Below are 15077 nucleotides of genomic sequence, written 5' to 3'. Positions count from 1 at the left end.
AAAAGCCCCAAATATCGGGACTATCCCTGTAAAATCGGGACATCTGGTCACCCTACTGACACACAAATTATCATTTTCTCCATTTCAGGGTCATAGTCAACTTATTTCTCATTGCTGACCTCTTTTTTTTTTTAATGTCCCCTATGTCATTTATACTTGGACACATTTTTGGCAGTCATTAATTGTTTTTCTTTTAAGGTTAACCTATTAAAGAAAAAAAAAAAGGAGAAATGGCATGGCAGTACTGTATGTTATAAGGATGGCTATAATTTTTACCACCAGTATCTGCACACCAAAGGCCATTCCACAAGAAAATAAAGAACCATTTGCAAGTATGTGGTAGTTTGTGTTATTCTTAATTGATAATAACTCTGTTTTAGGCATTTGTGACACATCCATCATAGTAGCAAAACTATTAGGTCAATTCTTCTCCCAGATACAGAGCATCTAATGCAAAGTTCCTGAGGACTTCAGAATAAGTGATACAAAAGAGAAGCATTTATTATCACTTTTGCTTCAGTTACTTTTATGATAAATTCAGATATAGGAGTAAATTGAACACAGGGATTTCCACAGCAAGATCCTGAACCCTGAAGAAGTCCCTTCTACAAAAAGTTGAGTGAGTCTGGAGGCAAAATTGGAGAGTAGCTGTTTCTCACAGTATGATCCCCTGCTGCTTTACCCATTGAAATCAGAGATGCAGTCTGAATAGGGCAATATATGACTGTACAATACAATATCATTTATCTGAATTTATTCAGGACAAAAAAATCTGAAAAAATAGCTGTTGGCCTAATTGGGGGAGTTATCTGGCAAGCAATTTACATCCCACTACATAAGCTAGATGTGGCTAAAGGGAAAGAGTATCTGGTTCTTAAATATCCCAGTTAAATCTGGGATAAGTATAAATTAAAAGGATTTGGGTAAATATTTTTACTGTGTTTTTGTAACTGTGGCTCTAATTGTATATTTTGTCCTACTTTGTTACAAGGTGTGAAGAAAAACTGGTGCATTGACTCTGATGCATTTTACAATTGTTTAGTATATTAGTAAAGGGCTACTGTGATGAGCACATTATAAAATCCTATGGGGATGGATAAATATTTGATGAATTAAGATACTTAGAAATGTTCTGCTTTTGTTAGAATTTGCATAGCTTCTAGCTAAATATTTTTATTCATAGAATCATAGAATATCAGGGTTGGAAGAGACCTCAGGAGGTCATCTAGTCCAACCCCCTGCTCAAAGCAGGACCAATTCCCAACTAAATCATCCCAGCCAGGGCTTTGTCAAGCCTGACCTTAAGAACCTCTAAGGAAGGAGATTCCACCACCTCCCTAGGTAACCCATTCCAGTGCTTCACCACCCTCCTAGTGAAAAAGTTTTTCCTAATATCCAACCTAAACCTCCCCAACTGCAACTTGAGACCATTACTCCTTGTTCTGTCATCAGGTACCACTGAGAACAGTCTAGATCCATCCGCTTTGGAACCCCCTTTCAGGTAGTTGAAAGCAGCTATCAAATCCCCCCTCATTCTTCTCTTCTGCAGACTAAACAGTCCCAGTTCCCTCAGCCTCTCCTCATAAGTCATGTGCTCCAGCCCCCTAATCATTTTTGTTGCCCTCCGCTGGACTCTTTCCAATTTTTCCACAGCCTTCTTGTAGTGTGGGGCCCAAAACTGGACACAGTACTCCAGATGAGGCCTCACCAATGTCGAATAGAGGGGAACGATCACGTCCCTCGATCTGCTGGCAATGCCCCTACTTATACAGCCCAGAATGCCGTTAGCCTTCTTGGCAACAAGGGCACACTGTTGACTCATATCCAGCTTCTCATCCACTGTAACCCCTAGGTCCTTTTCTGCAGAACTGCTTCCTAGCCATTCGGTCCCTAGTCTGTAACAGTGCATGGGATTCTTCTGTCCTAAGTGCAGGACTCTGCACTTGTCCTTGTTGTACCTCATCAGGTTTCGTTTGGCCCAATCCTCTAATTTGTCTAGGTCCCTCTGTATCCTGTCCCTACCCTCCAGCGTATCTACCACTCCTCCCAGTTTAGTGTCATCTGCAAACTTGCTGAGGGTGCAGTCCACTCCATCCTCCAGATCGTTAATGAAGATATTGAACAAAACCGGCTCCAGGACCGACCCCTGGGGCACTCCACTTGAAACCGGCTGCCAACTAGACATGGAGCCGTTGATCACTACCCGTTGAGCCCGACGATCTAGCCAGCTTTCTATCCACCTTATAGTCCATTCATCCAGCCCATACTTCTTTAACTTGCTGGCAAGAATACTGTGGGAGACTGTATCAAAAGCTTTGCTAAAGTCAAGGAATAACACATCCATTGCTTTCCCCTCATCCACAGACCCAGTTATCTCCTCATAGAAGTCAATTAGGTTAGTCAGGCATGACTTGCCCTTGGTGAATCCATGCTGACTGTTCCTGATCACTTCCCCCCCCCCCATCTAAGTGCTTTAGAATTGATTCCTTGAGGACCTGCTCCATGATTTTTCCAGGGACTGAGGTGAGGCTGACTGGCCTGTAGTTCCCCAGATCCTCCTTCTTTCCTTTTTTAAAGATGGGCACTACATTAGCCTTTTTCCAGTCATCCCCCGATCCAGGACCTCCCCCGATCGCCATGAGTTTTCAAAGATAATGGCCAATGGCTCTGCAATCACATCCACCAACTCCTTTAGCACCCTCAGATGCAGCGCATCCGGCCCCATGGACTTGTGCTCGTCCAGTTTTTCTAAATAGTCCCGAACCACTTCTTTCTCCACAGAGGGCTGGTCACCTTCTCCCCATTCTGTGCTGCCCAGTGCAGCAGTCTGGGAGCTGACTTTGTTCGTGAAGACAGAGGCAAAAAAATCAACAAGTTGCTTTGAACAACTCATTCTTCGTAACATGTTGATGAACAGATGTGTGGCTAAATCCCATTGAACTTTGAAAATTTGAAGGGAAATTTATGTCTGTCTTGTAAATTTAACTAATGTGTTCAAATAGAAGAAATGATTTGTATGTGAAAAGATTGTCAGCCCAAAGAGAATATTTAGCATCCAGATGCTCTTTCCTTTGGCTGAAATCAAAGTTTAATTGCTCTAACGATGATCAGATTGGGAAATTTTGAGTCATCTAATGAAATGGGACTTAGTGCATCATCTCTTCCCCATTTCAAATGTTTGGAGTTTAAGTCTTTCAGGGCCATATCCTGAGATCCGTTTCTAAAAAAACTCCTGTTCACTTCCCTGGGACTTCTATGTACGTGGCATTGTAGTAATATATGGCCCTCAGTAAATAATAGCCCATTAGAAAATATCTAGAAGACGGGTACAGCCCTGTTTATATTCAGGGCCATATTTGAATCCTCAGCCTGGCTCTCTCCCAACCTTTGCTTCCTTCACTCCTGCTCTCACGCTGCTGGGCATCTCTGGTGGAAATCCCATGATCAGGCTGACTTCCTCCACTACAAATTCATTCTCTCCTTCTTCAGTTCTTTCCTCTTCCTAGTTAAACACCTCTACTTCTGCAACCCAATTGAATCCTATATTCTCAGTCCCTGCTGCCTTTGCAGCATGTTTGACCCACTCCTCAAGCTCTCCCCATCTCTCTGCACAGGATCTCACTGATTTGTTCCAAGAGAAAATTGACAAAATACAACATGACCTTGCCCCTCCACTCAGCTTGCCTTCCCTTCTCTTCCAACAGCTTTCTCCTCCTTCTCCCCTGTCACAGTTGCAGAGGTTTCTCCTTTGTTCCCCTTCTCTGTCCCCTTCACTTGCCCCAGTGATCCCATTCCATCCAACAAAATCTAGGGGTTGGCAGTTGAAGCTAAACAAATTCAGCTAGGATATAAGGTGTATATTTTTAACAGTGAGGGTAATTAACTACTGGAACAATTTACCAAGGATTGTGGTGGATTCTCAATCGCTGGCATATCTAAATTGAGGCTGGATGTTTTTCTAAAAGATATGCTCTAGTTCAAACAAGAATTGTTTTGGAGAAGTTCTGTGGCCTATGTTTATTCAGGATGTCAGACTAGTCACACTAGTTTCTTCTTGTCTTGGAATCTGTGAATGAATCTATTGCATCAAACATAAGTTACCTGCCTTCACCATCTAGGCTCTTCACAGCCTATCCTCATCCTACTTGTCATCTATCATTCACTATCAAGATGGTTGATTCCTGCCTCCAGTTGGACCATGATGCCATCCTCCATCACCCATTTGTTATATTTTCAAACAAGCACTTCCATGTTTGTTTCCTGTATGTTCCTGGGCATAGTGGATATAAATCCTTTATTTATGCTCCTCTTTAACTGTGGTGTTTAAGGCAGTTCACTCATGGCACCCCTGTGGTTCCAACAGATGTCTATTTTGAGCATTGATTTGTTTGCTTCTGGTTAATTGGATAAACAGGAAAGTGTATGAATATTTTATATGTAGGGTAAAGTTCTAGCCCCATAAAAGTCAATGGCAAACATCTCATTGACTTCCATGTGCCAGAATTTAGATCCAAGTGTCTAAAGATGGTGGTGGGAAGGTCCTCTTGGTTTAAGTTATACAAACTGTGGGCAGGGCCGGCTCCAGGCACGAGTGAAGGAAGCAGGTGCTTGGGGCGGCCAATGGAAAGGGGCGGCACGTCCGGGACTTCGGCGGCAGGTCCCTCAGTCCCTCTCTTCCTCTTTGAGCTGCCGCCGAAGTGCCGCCGAAGAGGAAGAGAGGGAGCGACGGACCCGCGGCCAAATTGCCGCAGAAGAATGAAGCGGCGTGATTGAGCTGCTGCCAATTGGCTTTATCTTTTTTTTTTTTTTTTTTCCTGCTTCGCCGCTTGGGGCAGCAAAAAGGCTGGAGCCGGCCCTGACTGTGGGAGTTTGAATAATTTGAAGTATAACCTTGAATGTCCATTAAAAAATTTCTTATTGCACCATAAGAGCAATGGGATGGACATGAGCTCACAAGGTGAAATCCTGGCACCAATGAAGGTAAACTAATATGGGGAAAATATTCAAGCTTTCTCAACTTGATTAGGAGTATTTTATACAAAACAAATGTCATTAGTTGCAGAGTCTACTTTCTTAATTTAATGGAATGCTAGGTATAATTTCCATTTTGTTATATTTATAGGATCTGACAGTACTCTATGAACTGTAGCTAATATTGTCATCAATATTTATGATATACTAGTTTCCTACAAATATAGAAAAATCAAAATTGCAACTTGATCTATATACTGAAATTAGATGATATACTTCATAGTAATTGTGCTTCTCATTTTTAAAGAGTCTTACAAAGAATGAACTAGCAACACACCTGCGGGAGTTGGGTAGAAAGCAGCACTATAATTTAATAGGTAAAGAAATAAAGGAAGAGAGATTAAGTGACCTGACTCAAGTGACAGCAGGAGACAGTATTAGAGCAGAGGTTCTCAAACTGGGAGTGGGGGTGGGTGGGCCCTCCTTGAAGGTGGGTGCAGAATGTATTCGGGGGAGGGGGGAGCGCCAGAAGCTTTAGGAAAAAACCTTACTGTGCACATTTTACCCACAGCAATGCATAACTAGCAAAGCTGATTCCTCCAGGCATATCAGGTCCTCAGATGGCGCTGTGCATTTGACTCTAGATTGCGCTGTGCATTTTGACAGATTTCTATTAAGCTTGCATAGTATTATGCCAAGTTGTTGCCATCTGTACCTTAATCCGTTTGCTACAACGCGGTGTGCACATTTAATTGTAAGCATGGACCACAATCACAGTTTTGCTTTTACTCTTATTACAATAGATAATTGGCTCATTTGGACAACAGAAAAGAACAAAACCCTCAAGTGAAAAACAAAGAAGCCAAAACTGATTCAAGTGAAGCACCACTGTCACATATATCTGTATATGTACATGTGTGTGTGTGTGTGTATGTATGTGCGTGCGTGTGGGGGTGCATAGGGCATAAACTACTACAAACACAAATTAGGGGGGCATGATCAAATACGTTTTAGAACCACTGTATTAAGGGATTAGAATTTGCTTGTTATTACTTGTATCACAAGAGAGGCTGCAGTTGAGATCAGGGGGATTGTGTTCTAATTTAGATAGTTGTATAGCCCCCATTACTGAAGTATCTGATCTCTCTTTAATGGGAAAGGGTAGGAAAGTACTATTATTTCCATTTTACAGATGGGCAACTGAGTCACAGAGAAACCAAGTGACTTGCCCAAGATGAAACAGGGAGGCTAGCTGAGCAGGGAATCATTTCTCAAATCCTGGGCTAGTACCCTAACTGCTGGACTATCCGTCCTTGCTGATGTGCTAGGCACTGTATGGGAACCTAGCAGTAGACTCAGATCACTTGAGTCCTAGTCCAGTGCTTCAACTACAAGACGACCCTTTTCTGGGGCAGACAGAAAAGTGTATATTTTATTTGTGTGCATTTTTGCAGTTCAAGGTAATTGCTAGAATGTCTGGAGACTAGATTAGAATTGTTATGTCTTTGCAAGTTGGCAGTGGCATCATTTGTGATGTCATGCCTCAAAGTGCCATGTCAGAAGTCAGTATTTCTGTTAATGTTTTGGTTTTAAGTGACGTTTTAAATGCAGAAACATTATTCCTGGAATGGCCACTATGAGGGTCAGTATGTGTGGTAAATACAGGAAAAACAGTCTTGTGATGGGGTAGTCTGCCATGGAGGGCAATAGTGCCAAGTGGCAGCCCATCCTCTCCACATGGCTTGGCCCTTTTAAGGGTTTGGAAGGTCTCAATAGACACATATAGTGACCTAAGGGTCCTGCGAATGAATGGTGATTAGGGAAGGAGGCTGGACACGATACCTTTAAGGGCCTGATACCTTGCAGAGGAGGCAGTGGAAGGCTCTCCTCTGACCAAACCAACTGGGAAAGAGTTGGGAGAAGGAGAGCAGCGTAAAAGCTGCCTCCTACCTCACAGTAACTGGACGCTGACAGGGGAAGGCAGGCTTGCTGAGCCCTCCAGATTAAAAGGTTAATTGGAGAGGGTGATCAGCGGAAGGGAGTTGGCCACAACTGACTAAGCTAAGGCAAGAGGCCTGAGATACAACCTCAGTCCCAGAGAGAGAGAGGGGGCTGAGGGGAACTGCTGTTTGAAGGAGAGAGATACTGACTGTCTTAAGGCAACAGGCAGAGAGCTGCTAACTATGATCCAGCTGCCACAGGGAAGAGCTGAGACTGGCTTTTAGAAAACACTTCTGTAGTTGGTCCCAGGAGAAGCTGTGAGGAACTGCAAAGACAGGTTGGGGGCAGCAGTCTGCAGATCTTGTGGAGATACTGATGAGCGACGTAAAGGTAGGAGCAGCCCAGGGAAAATGGTGGAGAGACTGAAGGAGTGGTGCTTAGCTGCTTAAACAGGGTCCCTGGGATGGAACCCAGAGGGGAGGGTGAGCCTGGGTTTCCCTATCTCTCCCCCGGACCAAAAGGAGAAATGTGGGTGTCAGGAGTAAAAGAAGCCAAGAACGGCAAGTGCCTGATAGAGGCCGGGTGATGGACTTGAAAGACATTAGATTTTGAGTTTCCTATTTCTGGACTTTTCTGTTATCCCTGGAAGGGGAATGGACTGGGGAATGAAGTGGCCGGGCTAGGCCGAGCACCATGACAGACCGTTGTGGCACCAGAACAACTACATGGGGCACTAGACCTGAAGAAGCCCTGCAACACTGCACCCAGGCATGCAGAGGTGCTCTAAAGGTGGGAGGCATGATGACAAGTCTATACAGTGATTGGTGGTAACTTTAAAACACAAGCAGCAAATATCTCCATATCTACTTGAAGCACTGTTCTTCTACCTGAAATTTGAAGGTACAATGTTTGCTCTGCAATGCTGATTATAACATGAGGTTGTGCTATACGTGTGTTTAATCAATGATAAGGTGAAGTATCTGTCTTCATTTCATTTACTCAGTGCTGAAATCTTTAGAACCCTATGATTAATATTATCTATCCTAGTGATCCCAAACTGGCTTATATAGCACTAATCTTTCTGCTTACTTATATGGCCCTATCACAGTGTTGTCAGAGTCCCTCACAGACTGTTAATGAATTTATCCTGAACAATCATCCTGTTAGTTACAAAAAAAGAGCTGAGATGCAGAGACCTCACCATGATTTGTGCAAGGTCACACAAGAAGTCTGTGGCAGTTCTGAGAACTGAACTCAGATTTCTTCTGTTTTAAGTCCAGTGACTAAACCACAAGACTGTCTTTCTGCCGTAATAGTACTTCAAGGCTTTTGTGACTGGTATTCCCTCTTTCCTCTTCCTACACTAATAGTGGACCCTGGTGCACTGCCCTTTGTCTTAATCAGATCTGTATATTTCAAACCACAGTGGTGCTAGCACTGCCTCAAATATTAGTCTTTTAAAACAAGCAACTAGTTAGTACATCTAAGAGCTTGGTCTGGTGAACTGGTAAGATTGCCCAAAAGTTTGAGGAACATGGCTGGTCTATTCACTTGAAAGAGTTCAGTAACATGAATCTCTGTAACTGCACATGTTTAAAAGGCTTTGGCAAAAGGACGTTTATTTTACATTGCAAATGAATGATATTTCAGTGACACTTAAGAGGCTCATTCCCGGCATTCCTTTCTCGGGGTGAGGGAAAAATACAGTGGGTGAGAACAGCAGCATTAAGGAACTCCCTCCATATGTGTAATCTGCAAGCATTGCCTGTATCCACGTCCCCCTACCTGTACTATCAAGTTGCTAAGAAACCTGAGATTGTTTTCTGTTCCTTCTTGCTTTTTATTCTTTCATACGTTATGATTTGTCTTTTAGTATAGAACTGTGGCACGTAAACTCTGTATTGGGTTTATTTCACCTCGTATTTTCCTTAGATTTCCTAATCTTTTAACAATTAATTTTTCATAGGCAGCTTTTGGCAGCTCACTGGTGTTTATACATACTGACACTGAATGATTGTTGCTTTTGCTGATTATGATAGTATTGACCAGTACCAAATTGTACCTTCATGCTAGCGTGGAATATGTGTCAATGCAAACCTATTTAAGCAGCCAGAAGTTCCCTTCCCCCCTATTTAAATTTTTCATTGCCCATCTCACCAGCAGAAGAGCTAAAATAATTACCTGCAGTCTCATTTTTCACTTTACTAACATGCAGATGTTGTGTGGTTGGGTAGTGAGAAGCTGACTGGGAGGGGCCTGCTCTGATGCAGCATAGGCATATGACAGCAGTAGCAGCAACAGCAATCACAGAGCTTCACCGGGCAGCCTTTGCTGCAGTACGCTGATTACCACTTTCTTAGCATCCGGCAAGATTCCACAGCAGCAAGCACTTGGAGCAGACTCTGCAGGGGAGCTTGTTTAAGGAGTACGTGACTAAAGAATTGGGTTAATCTTTAACTGCAGGAGAAGTGCCTGTAGTTTCTCCACACAGACACCCTCCTGGGTTTTTTGCATTCTTAATTTATTGGAGCTTTTGTCCCCCTTTCTTTTTTGCAATTATTATTATTACTTATTTATTATTCACCCCCCAAATCTGTGCTGCATCACTAGCTCTCATTATGCTGTGCTCAGTAGCCCAGTCTGTTCTCCGCCTCTGCTAGGCAGTGGCAGCATGGATGGTGCTCTTGTGACGACCTCTGCTGATTCTATCAGTCCACTGCGGATAGGCATGCTGAGTAATCCTGCTGTAAATGGGCGAGGACACGGACACACGGAAAATTAACCACAGCTTTCTTCGAGACCACAACTATGTGACTGAAGGTAACATAAATGTTGTCGTTATTCTCTTCGTCTGCTCTTGACTGTCTGTGCTTTCCAAGCAAAGAATGCACTGCATGTTTGGATATGTGTTTTAAAAAATTCTGTGTAGTAGATGGTGCAGAATCAGTTTGGATTTGTTAAACCCAAAGGGTATTCTGTCATGCTACCACAATATACTGAACTACATGGGTTAGAGAGGGTGTTACATTATGATCAGTCTGCGCTAGTGAAGTATGCAGCACCTAGCATTGCATGCTAAGCGGATGCACTGGAAAAGATCAGAGACAAGTGATTGTTAAAAAAAAAAAAAAAGACTAGTTAGCTCAAAACTCAAAAATAATCTGTAATGTTAACTGTATTGGTGGTTTACTGAAGGATGTGCATCTAATTTTGACAGTTGTATCAGAACATCACAGACATTGCTGTGTTGTTTGTTTTCTTGAACAGTATAAATCTAGAAGCAATATGTATACATCATTTTTGGAATACTAGTGGCTTCCTCCCAGCCTCTATGTATGTGCAAAGGATTAAAGGAAAAGAGAGAACTGCAGTTTGAGTCTTTCAATGGCTGGTAGCTTGTTACATAAAAGAGGATGCACCTGCAGATGACAGATATTTTACAGAGAGCCAACTTACCCAGGTACATGGCTTGGGTGGTGATACTCTACAGCTTCATGTTTCATTGCTGAAAAGGTGGTTGTAAAAATAGGCCATCATGAGATTGCTTGAACAGAGGAAATGTATGCTTATTTGTAGATCATGGACTTCTAAATATGTGTTTGTGTGTGTGTGGTTTTAACAGTGTTTTGCAGCAATAGCTGCAGTATTGTAAGTGTAGTCTTGTGTAATAGGAGCATATTTAACATCCTGTTCAATCAATACCACTTGAGATTGAATCTCTGGGTTGTGTCGTCATTTGATCAGTGTTTAGTCATCTAATGCTGTCATGCTGCATCCTGAAACTGGATCAGCTGAGAATAGCTTGATTATTTGTGATTTGCATTTTTTTTCAGGATGCAGAGCACAGCAGGATTATTTATCTGCACTAGAAATACAAAGCAGATTTTCAAAGAGAAAATAACAAAACGCTGTGCTTGTGGCCAGTATAATCATTTGGTAATCTTGCCTGTAGGGTATTTCTTGCTTTTTGGTTTTCTTGCATTCTTCCTTGGTGGCTTTTTTTTGGATCATGTTTTGTTGTTTATAAGGTGCTTTATGATTACTTTTTTTTTTCACTCTTGAGCTGTGATTACTTAAAATAACATTTGACAAAACTTTCTCTCTTAAATGTATACCAGAGTTACAAAGATGTACAGCATGACTTCTGCAGTGAATTACATGTTGAGGTTTTAATGCATGTTGGTGCACTTGTGGGCCTTTGTTGGGATGAAGACTGCAAGAAGACAGGGTACATTTTAATATGTTTAATAGTTTTGGAAACTTTAGGGAAACAATCCCTTTGGATTTTGTAAATAACATTTTGTAAAATATGTTTGCGTGTTGCAATATGTGGATTTAAAAAAAATTATCATATCTAGCACTGCTGACTCACTTTTTGGCTGTGGCTCACTTTTTAGCTTCAGTTGATATTCAGAGCAGAAGGTAGTAATGCTCTTCCATGATTGTTGTGTGTGGACTGACCTGCCTGAATCAGATCAGAACAACCCTCGAACAGGAATGTCAGCTGTAGCTATATTGTCTTGATGACCAGAAATCCGGATGACATATTTTGTTGATTGAACATGAGGAGTGGTGGAGCAGAGGAAATCTTGTGTTAGGGAAGTGTTGCTTCAGCAGCTCCATCTAGTGTAACACATCTCAGGGAAAAAGACTGAATTAGGAAAAATTGACATACAACTCTTCTCTCCTCCATTCTCTCATAAACTTCACACCTGGGAGATCACAACACACATTAAAAGACCACACGGGTCAGTAGCAGGAAGTAAGGAATAAGCCTTTCTTCTCTGAAATCCACCATGCTCTTGAGGATACCTTAAGTTTTAAAGTCCCATAAAAAGAACCACCAGTAATTCTAATGTCTCACTAATGTAACTTTGCTAGAACATATACTGGGCATGAAGAAGTATTATTTGTTTCTTTATTCAAAGATTTTGATCATTGAAATAGCCTCCTAAGATAACATTTCTCCTTCATAAAAGTCCCAGGGGAAGAGCAATCATCACACATTATCCTATCACACTTCAGTATTATGCATAAATTAATTAACACAGAACATTCAGGCAAAGAAATAGAATTAGCATTGAATATATTTTGGCATACAATTCTGTTTTGGCATAAAACAACTCTTGGGTTTTCTTTGATAGGGTGTAAATACAAATTTCCTGTTACCCACCCCCCTCTGCCATGAAAGTAGATCAAAGCAGAGGTTTTGTGATCCAGTTGATTTAATATAAACAAGTCTTGCTTTTTATTCATAACATTTTTAAAAATTACCCATTGTTTTGATATATTGGAGTCCACATGTAACTTAATTTTTTTCTCCTGTACTCAGACATTTAAAACTGCTGTAAGAGACTCCCTCAATCTTCACTTCTATGCCTGCCACGCCATATAGCAAACTAAATTCATTTCCAGAAATAAGGCATTTCTGACCTTTTATTTACTTTTCCCTCTCCTCTCCTTAGGGAAAATAAATCAACAATCAAGAGGACACCTGAAGTTAATTATGGCATTGTTTCACTCCCCGCCCCCCCCCCCCCCCATTTCAGTGCATGGATAACAGTACTGATATAGAGCTAAATGACCAAGTGACATCCAAATTCATACCTTATATGAAAATGATGTGCCAAATCTGGCTCATTCTACTCATGCTAGTGGACCAGTTGATTTCAGTGGTATTATTTGCATGAGTAAAGCACACAGGATTTGAGCATATACATTGGCTACTTGTAATGCCAAGGTAGCTCTTCCAAACAGCATTGTTTATACATCATTTATTTACATTGGAGTTATCTGGGCTAATTATGATTCACCTTAATTTTTAGAATTTAGGTTATTTTAAAAACTTCTTGTTTGGCTTGTCAAGGTTCTTCTGGGAAGTAGGTTTTAGCATAACTGTGTCTTGTTTGAACTTGATCCTGCTGTTGTGTTTGCAGATTTCCACTTAAGTTAATGGCATTACAACAAGCATTAATTTGGGCCATTTTCTCATCTTAGCTCATAAAAATGTTTTACATTTAAGTGATTTTAAAAAACAAGAAAAACTCAAATGTCCAGTTGAAACATAAAATGTATTTTGCAAAGTTTTCATGTGCAAGAGGTAGATTTTTTTAAAAAAATCTAAAGGTGAATTTCACTGCTGTGTTATATTTTTATCAGTACTGTTTCTGCTCTTGCATCCTAACTCCTGGACCTGTGCGAACCATAGGGATGCCATTTGAAGCAGAGAACAGTTTTCCAGTGCTGGGAAAATATCTTGTAAAGATCATGTATGACCTGTACAGCTATAGAACATCGTTAAAGAGAGGAGGGAAACAAGGAGAAGAGACAGGTTAACATAGGACAGAACAAGGAGGTGAAGAATAGAGGATTAGGGCTATTGTAACACAGACTAAAACAGGAAAGGCAGAAGATGCTGTTTTTCAAGTAAAGAAATGGAGAGATACCAGAAGGGAAGAATGGAAGGAGAATAAATTAGATTTGGAAGCTCTTTGGGGCAGAGAAGGTTCTTAACATGGAACCTCAACCATGCCTGGGACCTCTAAGTATAACTGTAATACAAATAATGAAGAGAAATAATAAACTATCAGGAAAAGACCCATAGAAATGAGAAGTAGAAGAGAATATGGTAGGGGTTCTCAACCTTTTTCTTTCTGAGGCCCCCCCAATACGCTATAAAAACTCCATAGCTTACCTGTGCCACAACAACCGGTTTTCTGCTTATAAAAGCCAGGGCTGGTATTGGGGGTAGCAAGCAGGGCAGTTGCCTGGGGCCCCATGCCACAGGGGCCCCCGTAAAGCTAAGTTGCTCAGGCTTTGGCTTTGACTGTCTGCCCTGAGCCCCAGGAAGTCTAATGCTGGTCCTGCTTGGAGGACCCCTTGAAACCTGCTCGCGGCCCCCCAGGGGGCCCCGGATCCTTGGTTGAGAACCACTTGAAGATGGTACAGTGCTGTCTAGAATTAGGGTGACCAGACAGCAAGCGTGAAAAATCGGGACAGGAGATGGGGAGTAATAGGGGTCTATATAAGAAAAAATCAGGACTGTCCCTATAAAATCGGGACATCTGGTCATCCTATCTAGAATGGATCAGAGAAGAATAGAGAGAACAGGAAAAGGATAAGGCCTTACTGGGACTTTTCACATGCTTAAAGTTAGTTTGCTTAATAGTTCTAGTAAGGTGAATGGGACTACTCACATTTATAAAGTTAGAGCACCTTTCTGAATTGGGACCTAGATGAAGGGGAAAAAACAATCTGTTTTGTTTTTCTGGCAGAGAGGATATTTTGGGGGCAAGGGATGAGATGGCTCTCTAGAGCATGTGCACTATATTTCTGGCTATTCTGTGTTCAGTAGATTAGTAATTGGCAAAAACAGAGAGAAAATTAACAAAAATTCACCACAATGCCTATAAAACTCTTTGGCAGGAGGGTGGGGGAGAGGATCCAGGGGCAACAACATCTCCAAGACCCAAGAAAACTTTTCAGAAAGTTGGTAGCATTGCCAACCCCAAGAGTTTCAAATCCATGTGTTAGATCCCCCAAAATCCTGAGATTGGCCTAAAAACCATGATATTTTAAAAAATAATAAGTTTGGGATTCTTTTAATTTGCCTTCTGGTATTGTTTAACTTTCAGTTTTCACATTTTCAAGCTTTTCCTCTGAAAATGCATGGAAAAGTCACTTTCTGCAAACAGGACCTAACAGTGGAGTGTGTGGTCCATACATTTGTTTCTGTACCCCTAATTCAGCAGTGGCACTTTCACATTCTACTGTTCCTGTTTCATTCCTGTTCCTGGCAGAAAGGGTCTGCATGGAAAGGTTGACTGTACTGCATTGTTTGCAGAAATGGGGCAGCACTCTTTCCTTAGTTATGGCCCTATAAGTCCAGTTAAAGTCAGCATAGCTGCATGGAAATAACTGAGAGCAGAATCTGGCCTTTATTATGCACCCATTTATATAGCCAAATGATACAGTTCTAGAATTTGTTTCCATAGGTTAGATTTTATTAAAAGGTGGTAGCCATGTTAGTGATGTATTAACCTCTGAAATATGTGAATTATTAGTAATGAAGCATAGAATATAGTAGTGAACCATATTTATAACCATTTAAAACAAATGTTTATTGTACTGAGTGAAAATGCCATTTTTATGTAAAATGTTGTACA

General features: G+C 41.4%; 1 protein-coding gene across 2 annotated transcripts in view; it reads left to right on the top strand.

The window, feature by feature from the left end:
• Nucleotides 1-15077, top strand: part of PPP2R2C (protein phosphatase 2 regulatory subunit Bgamma) — a 280242-nt gene that overhangs the window by 71521 nt on the left and 193644 nt on the right. Inside the window, exon 1 of one of the 2 annotated variants that reach the window (XM_065404870.1) lies at nt 9660-9732. The exons of the other annotated variant lie outside the window; for it this stretch is intronic. Within the exon in view, the coding sequence (XP_065260942.1) occupies nt 9663-9732 (70 nt within the window). The 5' untranslated portion in view covers nt 9660-9662. Of the gene's footprint in view, nt 1-9659; nt 9733-15077 lie in introns of those variants that run through there. 2 annotated transcript variants of the gene reach the window in all.

Source organism: Emys orbicularis, chromosome 5 (assembly GCF_028017835.1).
Source record: "Emys orbicularis isolate rEmyOrb1 chromosome 5, rEmyOrb1.hap1, whole genome shotgun sequence".
NCBI lineage: Eukaryota > Metazoa > Chordata > Testudines > Emydidae > Emys > Emys orbicularis.
This window is presented reverse-complemented; position numbering and strand designations above follow the sequence as displayed.